This window comes from Chiroxiphia lanceolata, chromosome 2 (assembly GCF_009829145.1).
Source record: "Chiroxiphia lanceolata isolate bChiLan1 chromosome 2, bChiLan1.pri, whole genome shotgun sequence".
In the NCBI taxonomy this organism is placed as follows: Eukaryota; Metazoa; Chordata; class Aves; order Passeriformes; family Pipridae; genus Chiroxiphia; species Chiroxiphia lanceolata.
The window spans coordinates 51,507,942-51,526,892 of NC_045638.1; the positions used below are offsets into that span (position 1 = coordinate 51,507,942).

The following is an 18,951-nucleotide window of genomic DNA, read 5'->3' on the forward strand; positions in this document are numbered from 1 at the left end:
GAATGTAAAAAACATGCACATTAATCAAAATCAACCTTCACAAGAATCCTAAAGCATAAGATTGCTTAGCCAAAAAATCCCAAACAAACTCAAAACAAAACCAACAAAATAGACACAAAACAACAGCAATGCTACTAATTCATGTATAAAAATTGGTCTACAGCACCTTAAGATCTAGTGGGTGAGGTGAGAAGGATGGTACAGGGGAAGGGTATCACACAGCATTCAGTAATGCCACCTGACAAATTTACAACAGATATTCCTAAAGGGGAGAAAAGTATATGACCATCATGGCTACCTTAAAATCTATAGTCTGTTTCTGTTCTTGTTAAACAAAAATTCATTACAACAATTATTACTTTTCTATAATTTATTTCAGTTAGGTGAGATACTTCACATTGCTCTATTCATCTGTGTGTGCCCTCCACAGTCCTACCATTTGAACTAGTTAGTGTGCCTTTTCCGGGGCAAAAATCCACATTGTTTTTCCACATATACAAATAGCAAACATTGGTTTAACTAAACCTTTTTGACAATTTATTAACATTATTAGGCTTGAGAAACAAAGTGAAGTTTTATTCAAAATGTAAACATTAAGATAATTTTAAAATGTTAGTGCTCACCAACAGGAAGAACAGTCCTTTTTCTGCTTTTTTTCTTCCATATAATTATTTATAAATAATGCACTGAAAAAATGTCTTTGTCATTTGAGTCACCTGAAGAAGTTCTTATAATATTCTTGCACCATTATAAATAAAAGATGGAGACAGCCTCATATTCCAAGTTTTCACCCATTAACATACCATATACGCCACTCAGAATGTTATCTGTGAATGATACAAACAATAATCCTGCTCTGAACTAGCTCATCATTATTATGATGAAACAACACAGACAGTAATTTCTGAAAATTTTAAGGGGGTGGAAGGGAAAAAACCCACCACATAGAAATCTTGCACAAAATGCATGCTTGTATATAAATACCCAAAGTTGCTGTAGGAACAAGCAGCAAAATATAGCAAGGACAAATGCAAAGTTTATTCCACGTCTGCTACAATTAATCAACACATTAGGGAAGTATCAAAATTTGTACTATTAACATATGGCAACAGTTTATTGTTACAATACATTGCAATAGTCTCACTGAAAAAGGCTTTTAAGCTGCAGACAGTGCAATTGCATTAAATCTTAATTCTTCTGGGTCACGTTCCATGAACTTCTTGCAAACTTCTATTGCATCCTAGGGAAAAAAGTACAAATGGAAAAATACAAAATGAAAACCAATATAAATCATATTAATTTAAATAAAAACCCACCAAAACTGAAATATGAAGATATGCTTTATACAAACTATGCTCAAAATGGACTTTTCCATGAAGGTTTACTAAACAGTGTCACAAATCTATATAAATGGTATTTCTGAGGTGAGTTACCACTATTCAAGATTATTTTCAGTGCTCATATGGGCAGCCTAAACAAGCAAAAGTTTTATGTAGAACCTTAGAAACAATTTTTGTGACTGAATATTACTTTGTGCAACAGATGTGTTGCTTGTCTTTCTAAATGCATCTCTGAAGTTTGCCTTGACTAGTACTCTACAGTCAGAAATTTTTCCTTTGTTTCAAGATGAATCTAAGCTCTGTGGGGTAATTGAAAGATCTTAAGTAATTCCTTCATCTAGCTTTAGGGTGCAATCTGGAGAACACATGTTATCAGTAAACCAGAAAAAAGCTACATATGAAATAAGGAATGCTTTATCCAACTTCTCCCCCTGTCCAAACACAAATTGTATGCAAACTTTACAGACATTAGTCTATGCTACTAAACTATAAAATTGTTTTGGTTTTTGTTTGTTTTTAGTTTTTCTGGGTTTTTGTAATGCTAATCTAGTCTGGATACCATAATAGTCAGATCTATGCATTGCCTTCTCTCAACTTCAACTTCGTATCATGCTGTGGGGATGACAGTTATCCTCCCAACTGAGTGTATCCCTTTCCAATTAATTTCTCAACTGAACAGCTCCTGACAAAAGAAGCACTCAAAAGAAGCTGTGAAACTAGAGAATGATTATTAGCAAGACTCAGAAAGGAAATCAACTTCTGTCTAGTATGACACCTATCAAACTATAACTAAACCAAAGGAAAGAGAATGAAAAATTTTAAGTTTTCAATCTGATAACTTTGTCTCGTGTACTTGAAAGGAGCAGGGGTATATGCAAATCTCAGCACAGAAGACAAGTCAGTCTGAATTTCTGTTACAATCAACCCTTCTGACATTTCTTATGTTATGATACTCTGTCATCCAGAGTTACAACACGAGTGTTCCAAAATATCTGGGTTTAGAACTGAGTAAAACTAATTTTGTCTTACCATCCCACTTGCTCTATTTCTCCAACCATAAAGACTTGTATAAGTATTTTCATATGTATGTATTGTATAAATTTTGTGGAAATACAGCAGGAATTTTGTATAACCCCATTTAAGAAGGTTCTGTATTCCTACCTCTAAAAAGGAATCGTCACTGGTTTCCCCATGGTTTATTGGAAATGGCTTGCGCCCATCTGTTGAAAGACAAAGCATGATTGAACAGCACATTTATAAGATTATAAAAGCTTCATTTTTTCCAGTTAAAACTATTTGAACACATTTTTTGGTACTTCACTTTCAAAAATGCTATCTTATTTTTCATAAAGGTATCACACATGCAGCTAGCTTTTCCCTTGTCTCTCCTACACTGCTGACTGCTTCAACCAGTATCATTATGTACAGTCTGTTACATTAAAAAAATAATCCAAACTATGACATTTTTTTTAATATTTTATTTGAAAACTTCAAGGCTGTAAGTTGCTATTGTTTTACTGCTGGTATAGTACTTCAGTTTTTCCAGTAGAATAGAAAAATTTCAACTATGCTTGATGGATTTACTCAGACAGACAGCTGTACATCTGTGGTCTTTGACAGCTGTGATCAGGGACTCTGTGACAGAACCGAGTAACAAACCTACCAGTTTGAAGAGTCTGGCATATCTGAAATGTTTCTCTCATTTAAAATAAATTAGCAAACAAGCCCAATAGCCACAAGTATTATGTACTTTCATAGCATTTAAAAAGGGTTGCTATAGTTATTTTTTTCTCCCATTTGCAATATAATAATGCTATCATTATCATCATTTGAAAAATAATTTCATTCATAGAAATATGTTTAAGGTTACTTTCAAAGAGTTAACAGTATGAAAACATATGTCAGGGTATCCTCAGTATTTGCTAGACCAAAATGCCTTTTGGCTCTGTCCTCCCTGTAAAAGACCTTTCCCTCTCCAAAGATGCCATCAAAGTTGACAATACTTCCAAACTCCAAGCTTTTGGATTTGCCTGAGCAGGAGATCGTTCACTATTGTAACAACGATGACTGAAGATGCAACAATGCAAAACCCTCAGAAAATGCCAGGGAAACAGAAATGAACGCTCTGAACTGCTGCAAGTTAAGTTTGATTCAATTCTTGGGGTTTTTTACATACATCTTGGCAGAACAGCATTTTAATTTAATGTGACTATAAATAACGTGTTTTCTATGGCAAAAACATCGCAAGCATTTAGCATCCATGTGCTTCCTTAGCATTTTCTGCCTTCCAAAGCCCACATGCTGCCCACAGTGACTGAAGCCAGTGAATCAATTGAAAAACCTTCTCCAATTTTCCTACTTTTAAGTTTGTTTTTTTTGCTTCCTTCCGCTGGTACAGAAAGAAGTTATTTTAAGAACAAAAAAATAGTACTACTGGCGTTCCACTGTACAGCAGAGCTAAATGCCTCTTCTTTGTCTATTTTTTTTTTAATTTTAAGAAAAAAATTCAAATGGCTTTTATCTTGCATCATACCTACAGAAAATAGCTAAACAAGGTCATCATAGTATGTAGTTTGCATTTTAAGCAGAGTAAATTAATAGGCAATGAAAACATATTATGGAAATAGCACACTACTGAAGAGCAAGCCATTCACCATGCCTTGAAATTTAGTCATAAAACATTTATATTGTATCCTACAGTACTTACCTTTGTGATCTAGTTCACTGACAGACACACAGGATCATAAAATACAGAAATGTTTGCCTATTGTTCATAACTAATCCCTGATAATACCCCTTAGATCAACTTAATATTAACATAAGCACTTCTGATATACCACTTATGCCCCAGACTGTGACTAGTTAAGGGCATTGCTTAATTACATGTTGATTTTCAAACGATGAAAATGTTATAACCATAAAATACTGCAAAATTATGATAGGAAAGACCAGCAGCTTGCAGTTTTTAAATGCTGATCTACTTGCTGGTTTTCTGAAGAGCCTGTAGCAAAACTGAGTTGCCCAGCAACATATTTAAGATTGGAGTCATTAGAGAATATCAGAGCAGAACTGAAGTGCTACACAATCTGAAGGGGGGGAAAAAGCTGTAATTCAGCAAATAAAGACCTAATGACCACAAAAAAGTAGAGGGGAAACAAATGACCAGCCTATTACAAATGAGTTGCAGAATATTAATGTCTGTTGGTACCCTGACTACACACTTTCAGTTTAAACTGTATCATGCTACTTAATAGTACAGCTAACACTTCTAAAGCAGCATAGAGTTAATTTAATACAAGCAATGTAGGGACACAAATATAACTAGTTTCCTCTGAAATTTTGCGTGTTCATCAATTTTTTCTTGCTTCCTGTCCTTATAAATGATAACAGAAGTTTTAAGGCAGTCTAGTATTCTGTACCATTTTATCTTAATAGGAGGGAGTTGAGGGAAAGAGAATCAAAAAGAAAAAAAATAAGGGGAAGAAGGCTGCAATTGTTTGACAGAAACCCCCAGACCCTAAGATGCAGCTGAAAGGAACCTCAGTCCTATATAACATCAAGAAATCTCTCCTAAACTTTGACAGTTAACAGCATCACTATTTGCATTTGTTTCAAACAAATGGAGAGGGCAGATAAAAAGGTGTTCTTACCCAATTCATAGAGATGACCACCTACATTAACTAAGGCAATAAAGTGAAGATCTACTTTTTCATCTATACTTGGTGCCTGCAAGACAAAACAAGAAAAAAAGAAATTGTGTTCACTAAAACTCATATCACAATATGGTTAATGAGCACATATCATCATAATATGCACAACACTTGGACGAGAGAAATCACAAGTGAGTCTGGATCTATACAGAACGGCAGAAGTCAGTGCAGATCATTTTGGAATATGAAGAAGCTGCCTGCAATGTACAGACCAGTAAGAACACATGCAGTAAAGTATCTGGAATTATTTCCAATTATAGCTCTACACAAAAGCTTTATTTTTCATTACTGAATTAAAAATAGAATCAGCTCAAATACATTAACATCAAAAATAGATATTCATATAAATAGCAACTCCTTCACTAACCCATCTCCCACAATAAAGTGATGCAGGGCTCAACTCTGAAACCTGTAATATTTTAGAACTGAAAATATTCACTTGGTCAAAATATTTTTTTCCTCATAAGCCAAGCACAGTTGCGTTAACCTGTTCCCTCTTCACAAGCAATCAAAAGAAACAGCTTACACATCTTAGATGGGGAAGGAAAGAAAACAACCAGAGGTGCCTAGACTGAATTTTCAAAAAGGCATCATAGTAACTGTACCCAGAGAGGACTGAAGTGCATAACAGCATGAAGGGGCATAACATAAAAAATTATTACAGTTGGTAAAGATCTATCTAACCCAGTACTGCACTGCCAACCACAGCAAGCAAAACTTTTTTCAGAAGAACACTGGGCATGCACAGCATAGTGGTCCACCAACACACATTCCCAGCATCCACTGAGCAGTGGTTTTTGAACTTCTGAGCCAAAAGGAGCATCACTACTGTTGTGTTCAATAGCAATTGATGGTGTTAATTCCTCATCATTCTGTCCAATCTGCATCTGAACTTCAATCCACAATTTTAAGTGGTACTGTTTTGAGCGAATGGGAAAAAGCACCTCAGTTTTTCTTCACTATCAAGAATTTTACTTGTGTGAAAATACATTTCATGCCATTTTATTTCATCTTGTAATTACTGCTAAAGATCCTTAAAAGATCCCAAAAGTATAAAAATTTGCTGGAAACAGATTAGAGTGTAAAATGTGTGGTAGAATCTTACGGTTGCAACATCTTTTCAAGACTGGGTTAAAGGTTCCTTTTTCCTGAGGTCATAAGAAAAGACTTAAAAAGATACTATAAACTGAAGAAATTTAGCAAACAACCAAAACAATAAAGCAAAGGACAAGAAGTCACCATAAGTCCTTTAATACGTCAAGAAGGGCAAGGAACACAACATTAAGGAGGAACCGCCATCAGCTTACAGAATTTCTATGTAGCAAGCTCTAAATGAGAGAAAAATAAAAATAAAACAAAAACCCACACAATGTCCACTCACTCTCATTTGAGAGTTACCTCCATGACCAGCTGAAGTGTGAAAGGCCCAAATACCCTGTTTCATCACTGCTTCAGAGAGCCTAAAATGGAGAAAGAACATTCCAGCCACTGAAGATGAGGCAGCTATCAAAGGGACAAGAGGACCTTCCCACCAGAACTCCAAGCAGTCTAAGTGAAATGGCCTTTGATAATTTTGTTTTACAAAGGCCAAATAGAGCCAGGGCTTAGGAAAAACAAGAACTTGGATACCCCAGTTGCAAACTTCAAAGGACCACAGGTTTTCTAACTTCCTGAAAACCACACAAGACAGTAGCCACCAACCAATGGAATCTTGCTTTTACTCCCACTGATCAACCAACTTTTTAAAGACATCTAAACTGTGGTGCTACAAAAACGTGCAGGCAGGCAAAGCTGAGCATCCTTGTAAAATCCCACATTGTCATCTAATTCCCTTCGTAGGCATATGAATTCACAGATGTTCACTTATCCATTAAACCTACCAACTCAAAAATCTAGGCTTAAGGAATTTCAGGGTTAGGGGAAGACCACCCCAGTGGTCTCACTTTAGGAAGGAAATGGCTTAGCATTTAAAAGCTGAATGTACTCTACCTGGGCTCAAAGTGACATGAAGTAGAAGAGCACAAAGTATCGCTATTTCAAAGGACTTTGACATGTTAGGATTTGATTTTGATCACATTTAGGCCAAGATATAGTTGCCCCTTTGACCATTTTGAGGGTAGGTTCTCTGTCAAATTCTAATAAACGCCCTTTCTATAGAGAGACACAATTGGCATGCTTGGAATGTTGAGCCTGTATACAGAAAGAAGACAGACAGGGAAGCCATCAAAAAAAAGCACGATTAACTTTTCATAGAGTTTAGAGACAGAATCCTATAGAATCCTGCTGAGTTTTTGTACATGACTAATCTAAATAACATGCTTTCATTTTGCGACTGACACAACCCGTGAGAAATGTTGTGTTTTTACACTTTTAATTCCCCAGCCTCAGAGAGAGAATGAAAGTACCATGCCATCATTAAAGTTTCTACCATTTGTTCTAATGTAGGCATGCTCCTTCCCTTATGATTTCTTTTCATCTAGTCTAGATGGTAGTAAAGTAGATCTTTTACATTTCTTGAAAAATTAGGATTTCAGTACTTTTGACAGAGAATTATTTGCATAATCATAAGCATAGAGAGCCTGAACAGTCATGATGACCTAAAACTTTATATTATAAAAATCTGTTGCTTATAACTTAGGCAAACAAGTAACTGGATTAAACTTTCCTAATGTGATCAATTTGATTCAAAATCCTCCCACCTCTCCCTTCCTTAGAGATAAAAACCTAAACATATGTGTGCATGTGCACACAAACACACACACCTCCCACATGAAAAGAAGCCTAGTCAGGCCAATTTTTACTTCACTGGGAGGCTCTGGAAATCCTAACACTTGAACCAGAAGATTTTAAATTTCAAAGCAATGGAAAAAAGAGGGAATGTCAGCTCCAGGGAGATGTCTTTTATGGTCTCCTTGAAAAGCTACACCTTTGGCCAAGTTTTCAAGTTTCTAATAAAAACTGTCTGTGTGAGTGCTTAAGAGAACAAGAGAACATATCTTTAAGAAGTCTGCTGCGTGTTCATCACTACATAGTATTTTTTAGAACAGTTACAGAGGATTTTCTCTTGACTGTTCTTCTTCTCAAAGACCTCAGTAATACAAACATCAGTCAACTGTTGCAATGACCTATTCCTCTGGATTTTTTTACTTAGAAGTTCACTTAGTGTGCAAAAGGAGACAGCAGATTTGAAGGACCGCATGTATGTATTAACCACAAAGAAAGAGAAAGACACAGGAGTCTAAATAAGATGATTGTCTAATCGGGATTTGGAACTAACCTGTGGGATTCAAGACTCATTTTTCAAGTCTTCTGAAGTGCCATAGCACACAGTGAAGAAAATTCATATTTTTTTTTCCCATTCAGAAAAGACAGAAAGAGGACAAATACCAGCATCTTGGACAGCTTACAGAAACCTTTGTTATGGTTGCAACCTTAGTATAAGAAATAAGTTTTGACAGTATGAGTTAGTAGACATCACTTTTCCAATTTACTTCTTCAAAAGAAAATCCATCCTGAAAAATAAAGACCAGAAGCCTTGAAAGTGATTTAAAGAAGAAAAATACAGAAAGTTTAGCACTCAAAGTGATGGTTCTGAGAACATATCTCAACTGTAATTTTTATTCAAGTAACTGAGGTAATGCTCAATGAAAATATTAGAGCATATCTTCATGAATACCCAGCCTCACATACAAAAGTGACAGCCAAAGCTGTCGTGCCCTCTAATTTTGTATACCACATTAAAAGCACTTAAATGACCGAGTCCCAGTTTTTCAGAGGATTTGACTGCCTTCTCTGCTAACCTATACATTCAGATTGAATAATAAACAATTGCTGACTGCTGTGAGAAGTCAATTTTAATTGACTTGTCTCAGGTCAATACTCGTTAGCTGATGCTATTGAAACAGAACATCTACATTCCTTCCTCTATTCTTCACTAGCAATTTCAAATTGGTAATTACAATGGTACTTTCCAAAGTTTTTACTATACAAACAGTAATCCTTCCTACTCCTTCTTGTACTGAGAAATTCCTTTAATTTTACCTTTCACTACTGCATGAAACTCTCCTCATGAACTAAAACAGTCTTCTTTCCAGTTGTTGCACTAAACTTCAGAAACTAAATGGTACACCCCGTATCACTGTTTGCTTAATCATATCAACCTGTCCAATCAAGCATAATTCTTCAAACTTATATTGGTAATGCACTTAGATCATTATCCCAATCTAAAAGGAAAATATTCAATTTTCATACATTTGAAATCCTTTGTTCTTCAAATGTTGCTAAGTTAAAACAAAACTGTTTATAAAATTTGATGTGTAGCCAGTTTCTTTTCCCTAAAGCTGCATTTCTGGGACAAACTCACAATTGGAAAAAAAAATTGTCTTCCTCTCAGGGATCTACTGAACAAGCCTCACCACATCCTGCTTAAAATTCATGAAAAGACCACACTATAAAAGCAGATTCAATGTTAAATGACAGATTTCAGGAACTTCTTCCAACTAAATCTTGTACTTTTACTATTTCCTTACACTTGCTTTGGAGAGGAAGGCACAAAGCAAGAAGCCTCACACACCAGTTTAGTAGAATGCTTTGCAATACAAGTAGTGACTGGGAAAGGAAAAAACCACCACTTGTGTTAAGTCAGGAAAATGGCATCAGGAATCTGTTGGGTTCTGGAAGAAGAGCACTAAAGACTCATATGGAAAAGACAATTTTGCAGAACCTTGAGGAATAAAAAATTTCAGATACATCCAACTGAAAAAATCATGACAAAAGTAATTGCAGTCTAAGAGAAGGAAAACCTTGGGAGTTTAAATATACAAATTGACTGACAAGGAGCTACAAGAAGCAAAAAAAAAAAAAAAAAAAAATCCAAAAATGAAGTTTACACAACGTATGGTTTAGATGGAAAAAGTGATGCAATTGCTATTGGGTAGATTAGGTGCCTGTATTTTCCATTTTGCAGCGTGGAACATGCTTGGGCAAATATACCGTCTAAGACTGTGAAAGGCATTTGAATCTTGGTTGAAGTACTGCAATTAAAACAAAGACCACTGGAATGATGATCACAAGTTTTAGCAAGATTATTTCTGGCTCATTCTTACGAAACAGTGACATCTCTATTCATGCTCAATATATTGCAGTGAGTTTATGGTTTTGAAATGCTCTGGAGTTTCACAGTTGAACATGCACAGCTCAAAGTATCCCTTGCCCAGAATAATGAGTAAGAATTTCTGTGAGAAAGGTGCTGAGGGACTGTCTTGAGTGCTGGCACAAAAATGGAAAAGAAGTTCCTTTGCCTTAGTATTTTTCTGGCCTGCTGCCATGGTAGACAAGTTGTCTCAAGCTTATTACCTCTATGTCACCAACCACAGCTAGAATACGCAAGTGTCAGGTGAGGTACAGTTCCAAGCTACTGGACTAGTAGTGTCTGATTTTGAATGGGAGGATGTCAAGCAAGAAGGTGAAATTCATAGACAGGTTCTATCAAGGATCTGAGTATCTGGATACAGAATACTTACACAAACACATTTTAGATCCATAAGCAAGAGGAAGTATTCAGCAGTATGCTGCTCTAAATAGGTATTTCCTGGTTTTTTTCTTTAAAGAACAGAAACTTCAGTCTGATTTAGAAAGTAAATGTGAAAAAACAAAGAGCACGTTTTCAAATTTGAAAAGTGTAGAAAAGATTCGCAGAATTAGGAAATTAGCTTGAATATAAAAGGCAGCAAAATGAAAGGCAAGCAAAGATACTAAAAGAACAGATAAGCTGGAAAAACAAGAGAAAATGACAAGGATTCAGGAAAAGTCAACATTACTAATGAAGCAGGTTGTTACATGAGCTTAAAAATTCGCCACTTCTGCAATTTATCAGATTTGTATAGAACATTTTAGGACAGTATTTTCGATTTTTTTCCTCCTATTGTATGTTCTTAATTTATCTGGAGACCTACTCTAAAAAGGCATATTGGGTCTGGCTGAGATGGAGTTAGTTTTCCCCACAGCAGCCCTCACAGTGCTGTGCTCTCCACTGGTAGCTGGAAAGGTGTTGGTAAACACATCTGTGCTTTGGCTACTGCTGAGCAGTGCTGGCACAGTGTCAACACTGTCTCTCTAATCCCCCATCAGTAGTCTGGGGGTGGGCAAGATCTTGGGAGGGGACATAGCTGGGACAGCTGACCCAAACCGACCAAAGGGATATTCCCTGCTATCTGACATCTGCTCAGCAATAACAGCTAACAGAAAGGAGGAGAAAAAGAGGGGCAGGCATTTGTTTCTATGATACTTGTCTTCCTGACCAACTACTGTGCATACTGAAGCCCTGCTTCCCAGGAAGTGGCTGGACATTGCCTGCTGATGGGAAGTAGAGAATAAACCTTTTGTTTTCCTTTGCTTTCATGTGCAGCTTTTGCTTTATTAAACTGACTTTATCTTGACATGAATTTTTTTCCATCTTATTTTCTCTCTGCCCTGACCTGCTGAGAAGGGGAGTGATAAAGCAGCCTGGTGGGCACCTGTATCCAAGGTCAACCACCACTGAAGTCAAGGAAAGTTTTCAAGTAGGGAAAGTGCTTTTATTTAAGGAGCATAAAGAGAGTCTCCCAGCATTAAGACTTTCGCTCTAAATTTTGAAACAATCTACTGCCTATCTGTCAGTGTTTTAGTAGTAGAAATGTATTTAGAACTACGAGAAAGTTCAACTATTTTAAACACAATATACAGCATGTTTTCCCCTCTCCCCCTTGAAGAGCACAGATTTCTCAATAAAAGCAATATTAGAATGCCCATATATTTCTCACAGGTTGGTCTAATACAAGACTGAGACCAATTCAGCCTCTCTGTACATCTAGCAGAATGATCAGAGCTGTACTAATAATATTTGTTGATAGGACAATAAATACTACCTGGTCATTCAAATTTTATCAAGCCACCTGAGGCACCTTTATTGACAAAAATGCTGTCTGATTTCTTGCATATTAAACTAATTTACATCTAAGTTGTGTGTTCTTAAATTTTCTTGGAAAGGCATGTTATACAAAAGTGTAAAGATGAGAGCAATGTAGTTACCAACAGATACCAAACTATATAGCATTCAGTGATAAATCTTTACATATAGGCCTTACAATTTTAATCTGTCAGATGAAGACAGGATCTCGGGATTTAATAAGTAATATTTTAAAACTTTTTAGTGGAAAGCTTCTGTTTTGCCTAATACAATTGTATTGAATTCTATTTACTTTATAATTTTTTAAAAACATTTTTAAAGTAAATGCTCACTGCTAATGGATGAGGAGTTGAATTAGACATTTTCTGAAGTAATTAAAACTCTCTACTAGTTCTCTGCTATAATCACTACAGGTTATGCTGTGACATCCATCTTTAGATAAGTCATCATTTATTTATTGTTGAAGTAAACTCATGGTCAATTAATGCTTTCGTTCTAGGCAGGCACACTCAAGCTCAAGTCTTTCTCAAAAAGTCTTTTGTTAACAACAAGCTTATAAAAGTCAAATTCATACAAGAATCCAGCTTCAAATTATAGAAATATGTCATAGAATTTTCCACGCTTTGCTAAACAACAAAATCCCCAGGTAAAATGTCAGATGTTTGTCAATGTCAATGAAATAAATATTAAATGAGGGAGGAAGAAGCATGAGTTGGACAGAACTTAACTCTATGCTTAACTCCACGGCTCCTCAAATCTCAAGGTATTTAACTAGCTCTAAATGATAACATCAAGAATGTTCCATACTTCTGAATATTACAAGAGAGCTTGATACTTCATAATAGTAGTTATCATTCGCATGAAGAGAAAGGAGTCTGGAAAGAGGTCTCATCCTAAGATATTTATCAGGATAAAAATATAAAATCTATAAAGAAATGGAAGCATTTGACACTAGTTTTTAATAGCAGTAAAACATTAAGAATTTCCACATGTGGAATGAATGAAAAAGAAAAGGGACCACCGTCAGAAATAGTTATTTCACCTCAGTAAAAGATCCATATACCTCAATGAAGAATTTCTAGTAACACAGGTGAAATGTGGTCATTATCAAAGAATGATAAAAACAAAGTTAAGTCCCAATTTTGTATTTAAGACCATTCCCTTCTACGTATCAAGATTTTTTTTAAATATGTGCGCACTGAAAGTGTGATCACTCCTTAAAAACAGGATGAAATACAACAAAATGACTCTTTCAGTTCGGTGTTTCTGTTGGTGGTCATAGGATAGTTTAGAAATATTGGTTATTCTGTGCATGTAATTTTTTTTCCAGATTTTCAAGATACATTTGTGGTCTGTGAGTGAAGAAGAAAAAAAGTGTAAGCATTTGATGACAAGCTTTTTTGATTAGAATGTCTTCATCTTAAACCAGAATGTATGCCTACAAACTGGATAAAGAAACAGATGTCAACTGAGAAAGTAACCAGCCCCTTGGGATTACAGTAAACCTTTTATCTTTACTGAAATACCCAGGGACCATTAAGAAAGACTTAATGAAAGAAAAGGAGACTAGGTTTAGCATAAGAGAACTTTAACCAGGTCTCAAACACAGAAGAAATAATATCACGTGACAAAGAATTAGAAGCCCCTTGGTTTAGCTCATCCAAATGAAAGGCCATGAAGATGAGGTGAAAAGAAGAGGCTGGATGTGGAGCCTATGGAAAAAAAAAAAGAAAAGCCACTTTATGAAAGGCAGACTTCCTCTATGCTTTGAAAATGATTTGGCATGTGTATTGAATCAAAAATACCTGGACAGCAAAGCATGAAATGATGTACTTTTGCTGTCCGACATGGGGGAAAGGGGGAAAAAAAAAAACCAGGAAGAAAGAAATCCTAAGAATGGTTGAGAAAAGACCCCAACAAAAAATGATGCCTTGAAGACCGAAGTTACATGGCAGAAGGCCAGTCGTGTCAAAGTAAGAAAAGACTGAAGATGGACTACACTTACAACAGAATGAAGCCCAACAGATGGAAGGCGTATCAAGGGCCGCCAACGACGAAGACGGATTGACGGACTGGTAGCCTTTGCAGGACCTACATGATTACGTTTGGCCCAGGAGAGGGATGCAGAGTGACACAATGGAGAAGCCTTCGTTCTGCTGTGGCTAACCTGAGGCTGCGATGAGGATGGTGGTGAAGACAGCGAGGACGATGACGACTACATAAACATTAAAAAAGAACATACTTAGCCCACTTAAACTTGAAGCAACATCCCTAAAAAGGCAACTGCAAAAATGTCCTCTATTTAGTCCTTTAACTGCTCAAATCACACAGATAATAATCAAGAGTGTGTTGAATTTGAACGAGAAGACAAAGGAACACTGAGAATAAGCAAAGACATCGTCCAAATATCAAGTTTATAATCAGATAAGCTAGAGGTTATTCACACCCAGGGAACTTTATAATATGAATACAAGTTAACTGACTCATTCAAGAGACAGACTGTTGGAAAGTGAGGAGGGAAGGGATTTAAGTATCATCTCATGGAAGGAACAGTTGAAAACAGAGAATGAATCAGTTTTGTCAACAGCTACAAAAGCTGTGAGCAACAATTCTTTGGTAATTTGGGAAAAATAGGTTGTGCTACTCTGGGATTTAAAATGAATCAAATAACTATTGTAACAGAGCCCAGAGTTTCTTTACTGTTCCATGTCTAACATAAAAGGAAAGCAAAGGAAAAGGGAAGCTTACCGTGGTGAGGTATGCAACTTCCTAAGTTTTTCACCTATTCTTCTAAAATAGCAGGCCAGTGGCAGTATTGCCATTAACACTCAGGATCCCTTTAGTATCCGTGGAAGCAGTAGGACTATGTTAAACCATTCAAATTGTTACTATTAGAAGAAAGACCACAGAAGTATTAAAAATGACTCTCAGCTCCAACTGACAAAGTTATAGTAAATATATTAAGATCAGAAAGGACCATTGTGATGATTTAGTTTTGATCTTCTGTCCCACACAGGCCACAGGACCAAATAAGTTCAAGTTTTGTTTGAATCAGACATACTCACAAAACAAAAACAAACAGTCAAGCTTAACAATTTTATTGCTACTGAAAAAAAAACAGAATAAAATATTCCATCAATCCTGTCTATAGCTAGAGACAGTAAGTAACATATTCACACAGTTTACTAAATACATTTGTGCTAAATACAAAGGCAACCTTTCTAGTCCTTCTTAATGATCACATGAACATGGAAAAATGGATTACATTAGTTCATCTGGCCACGATGTCAAATACGGAGCTCACCTTTAGCATAACATGATCCACTATTACTTTCCCAATGTCATCTTTAGATGACCTCCTCACCTTCTGTCAAGAAATAAAGTTTATCTTTTGTGTTAATTACACAGCTTTTATTTGTCCTCAGAAGATTACTCCTTTCTTTGAAGCTAATCTAAAGGGCAATCCAGATTGTCCTGTGTTGATGTCTGGTGCTTTATTATATCTTGATCTTTTTACACTGCCTGTAGGTTTTTGGGTGTATTTTAATCATAGAATCATAGGATGGTTTGGGTTGGAGAGGACTTTAAAGATCATCTAGTTCCAATCCCCTGCCATGGGTAGGGACACCTTTCACTAGACCAGGGTGCTCATCCAACCTGGCCTTGAACACTTCCAGGGATCAGTCATCCACAACTTCTCTGGGCAACTTATTTCAGTGCCTCATTACCCTCACAGTAAAGAACTGCTTCCTAATATCTAATCTAAACCTACTCTCTTTCAGCTTGAAGCCATTCCCCCTTGTCCTGTCACTATATCTCTTGTAAATAGTCTCTCTCCAGTTTTCTTGTAGGCTCCCTTCAGGTACTCGGAAGGCTGCAATTAGGTCAGCCCATTATTGTCTTCCACACTGTTTAACAGTGTAGATGTACAGTAGAGATCTTAGAACCAATCCCTGCAGAGACCCGCTAGCGAACATACTCATCAGTGATACCTGACTTATCTGCACTGAGACCTGCCAGCTGCTTGCAAATCCATTAAAGTTATGCAGGCAGCACAGAAACTGCAGTTCCTTAAGGTATACCCCAAATTATGCATTCAGTGGAATGACTGTAGTAGGGGCTGTGAAAACCAAGCATCAGATAGCTTCTCCGAAAAAGAAAATATGTTCATTCATTAATCAATGCATAAGTGCCAGTCAAAACTATTTACCTTCTTTGTATTATTTATTATTTTTGAAGCAACTAATCTTAGGGTTTTGGTTTTTTTTCTTTTTCCTATTAAGAATGGGACAATGAATTGGTTCTTTCTGCTCCCGCACTGCTGACCTTAAAGAACGAAGACAGGGTTAGGAATTCTTCATGAAGAGCAAGTATCAAGTACAGTAGAAACTGCAGAGCTCCAAGATAAACATGGAGTGTTACCAAGTCTCATAACCTGTCCAGAGAACATAGTTTTCCCCAGGTTTGTCACAGTTTGGGTTTTTGGAATTTTAAGCATTCTGATCCACCCCTACATATCAGCAGCTCCTCATGAAAGAAGACAAAACCAGAAAACTTCCAAGCCAAAAATGCAACTACATGAATCAAGAGGAATTTAGCAATGACAATACTTTTATACTTCTTCTACAAGAGTTTAACAGTTATTACAATTTATCTCTACTACTGATTTTTTTTTCAATGTTCTTCACTTGAAGAACTGATCTGAGACATGTTACATTTAGATTACATATCAGATGGCTTTAAAAACAATTTATTCTCAGCATGCCTAAGGAAATTCCAAAAGATGACTGATAAAACACTACTTCTAGAAGTCCTCACAGCCCACAGACCTCCTTATGGAAGGAAGAACCTGCCGTGGGGCAGAAATTTAAGAGCTTTGCTGACTAGACAGTTCATGATAAAAGGCAAGACACCACAGTATATTGTACAATTTTGTAAGCTGCTGCCAGCTTACAAACAGACAAGATTGGTAAGTCTTCCAAGAATCTGCAATATAGTAATACCTGTTTACTGAGAAAGAGTTAAAATGAAACCAAAAAACCTTGCTAAGAGTATGAGCTTACTCTGGCTTCGATACATTCCATTGAGTGGAAGCTGTTAAACTGTATACTTTTGCTCCAAAAAAATTTCTATCTTTTAGCACTCCTGTGTAATTACTGTAAAACCATTTAGAAGACTTTGAACAATACCAAATTTAATATTTGTTTAACAGTACAGGGATGATCAGAATATTGAAAAAATTTTTCATAAACGCTTTTTTACTTTTGTTACCACTTCTACCACAATTATACAATTTCACCATTCTTACTGATAGCACTTATTTATTTTCTGGATAATATTGCTAAAATAATGTGAATATATTAAAAATGCCCCTTGCTGGAATGTAACTAGACCAGAAAAGACTGTAGGTTTTCAAAACTGAATTTATAGCATAGAATGAAGTTTAGAACAATTAATATTTTAATATTTCTAGTGAGTATTTCTCCTAATTTTAAATTCCATTCATTGAATCTTTTTGTCCTTTACTTCCTGTACTAGTGAGTCCTCTAGTGAAATCAACTAAAAAAAAGAAAAATTTCTTCTCCATTTAAAATATACTTTTGCATTTCTAAGAGTCAAATTTTCAGAAACGGTATACAGGAATTCTGGAAAAGCAAAGTTAATACTGGATTATGGCTAGTTAACAAGGCTGCAATAGCCAGAAAATTCTATGTATTGCTTTAATAATAAGCACAAATTAAGCTCTGTGAACTGAAGTTGTTTTCAACCGAATATTAAAAAAAATTAAATTAGAATTACATGTCAGTATTACTATGAAATTAATGTTAAATATACATCTTCAAATAAAGGATACATTTACAATTTAAAATATGAAAGACAAATCATAACTCGAGACTCTATTCAAACAAGACTTATTAACAGCTAGAAACTGCAGAGAAGAGAGAATTAGTCTAACTTCACAAGACGAAAAGATCACAGGAACATATTCCTGTGCTGAAAACTGTAATAGGCCAAATATCTGAAGTGGTAAAACAAAAGCCCTGAAATAGAATTGAATGTTACTGTCATATAAACCAGTAAGTACATTAAGTTTATTGTTTGTAATGCAAACAACACATTATAAAGAAGTTAAAAGCTTCATGAAGTAGGTCCAAAAAAATGTTCATGCAATTACCATCTGCCCCGATCCAAAACTCATTCCTATATATAACCAGTTATTAAAACCTAGAGCCACTTAAATCTAAGACTTAAATCTAAGATCTAAAAGGAATCATGTATAAAGTTTGTCAGGCACTAAGAGCTGTGCTTTTGCACATACCTAAAAGCACAGAAGTTTGACAGTGCCGAGAAGCTCACGACTTGGCCCACGCCCAAACCTGTCAGGTTTTAGAAACAGGGATCTGTGTCCTCATCTTGCTTGGGGAACCCAATACAGCAAAGTATCTCAGTTCATACCTAATGCACTGAAGATCTGCCAGGACAAAGCAGCATCTGGTATTGCATGACCATTTCTTTCTAAGAAGAAATATATATTACTGACTAACTTGCTAGTGGCTACAAAAAGTCATCTATCTGGAAGTTCAAGTTCAGGGTATCCTCTCAGGGGGAACTTCAAGCCCATGCCACCTTCCTCTTAGGAAGCTTCCCTGCCTATCAGCTGACAAACTATACTGGACTGGGGCTTTCTTTCCTCCATTTTGAGGTTGTGTCATTGTGTAGAAAGAAATGCCAGTTGCACTGGGACAGAGATCAAATTAGCTTTAACTGCATACCAGCATCACTGGAAACTTGGGAAACAAAAGGAGATACAATACTTTCAGTCCTGGTCATTGTTTCATAGGTACAACCGTGGGATCAGAGGCCGTGACACATGTTCTGCATCTGCTCCGTTGCATTGTTCCATAAGAGCAGAGTAACTCCTCCCAACAAACTGTTATACAGTTCCCATACACTA

The 18,951-nt window shown here is 36.1% G+C and overlaps 1 protein-coding gene across 2 annotated transcripts in view; it reads right to left on the bottom strand.

Annotated features, from left to right (window-relative positions):
• Positions 1–355: 355 nt before the first annotated feature.
• UCHL3 (ubiquitin C-terminal hydrolase L3) overlaps positions 356–18,951 on the bottom strand; it is a 39,693-nt gene continuing 21,097 nt past the window's right edge. For both annotated transcript variants that reach the window (XM_032680018.1, XM_032680019.1), the window contains 3 exons: positions 4,991–5,066; positions 2,502–2,560; positions 356–1,240 (listed from right to left, as the gene is read on the bottom strand). In XM_032680018.1, the coding sequence (XP_032535909.1) occupies positions 1,157–1,240; positions 2,502–2,560; positions 4,991–5,066 (219 nt within the window). In that variant the 3' untranslated portion in view covers positions 356–1,156. The remainder of the gene's footprint in view (positions 1,241–2,501; positions 2,561–4,990; positions 5,067–18,951) is intronic.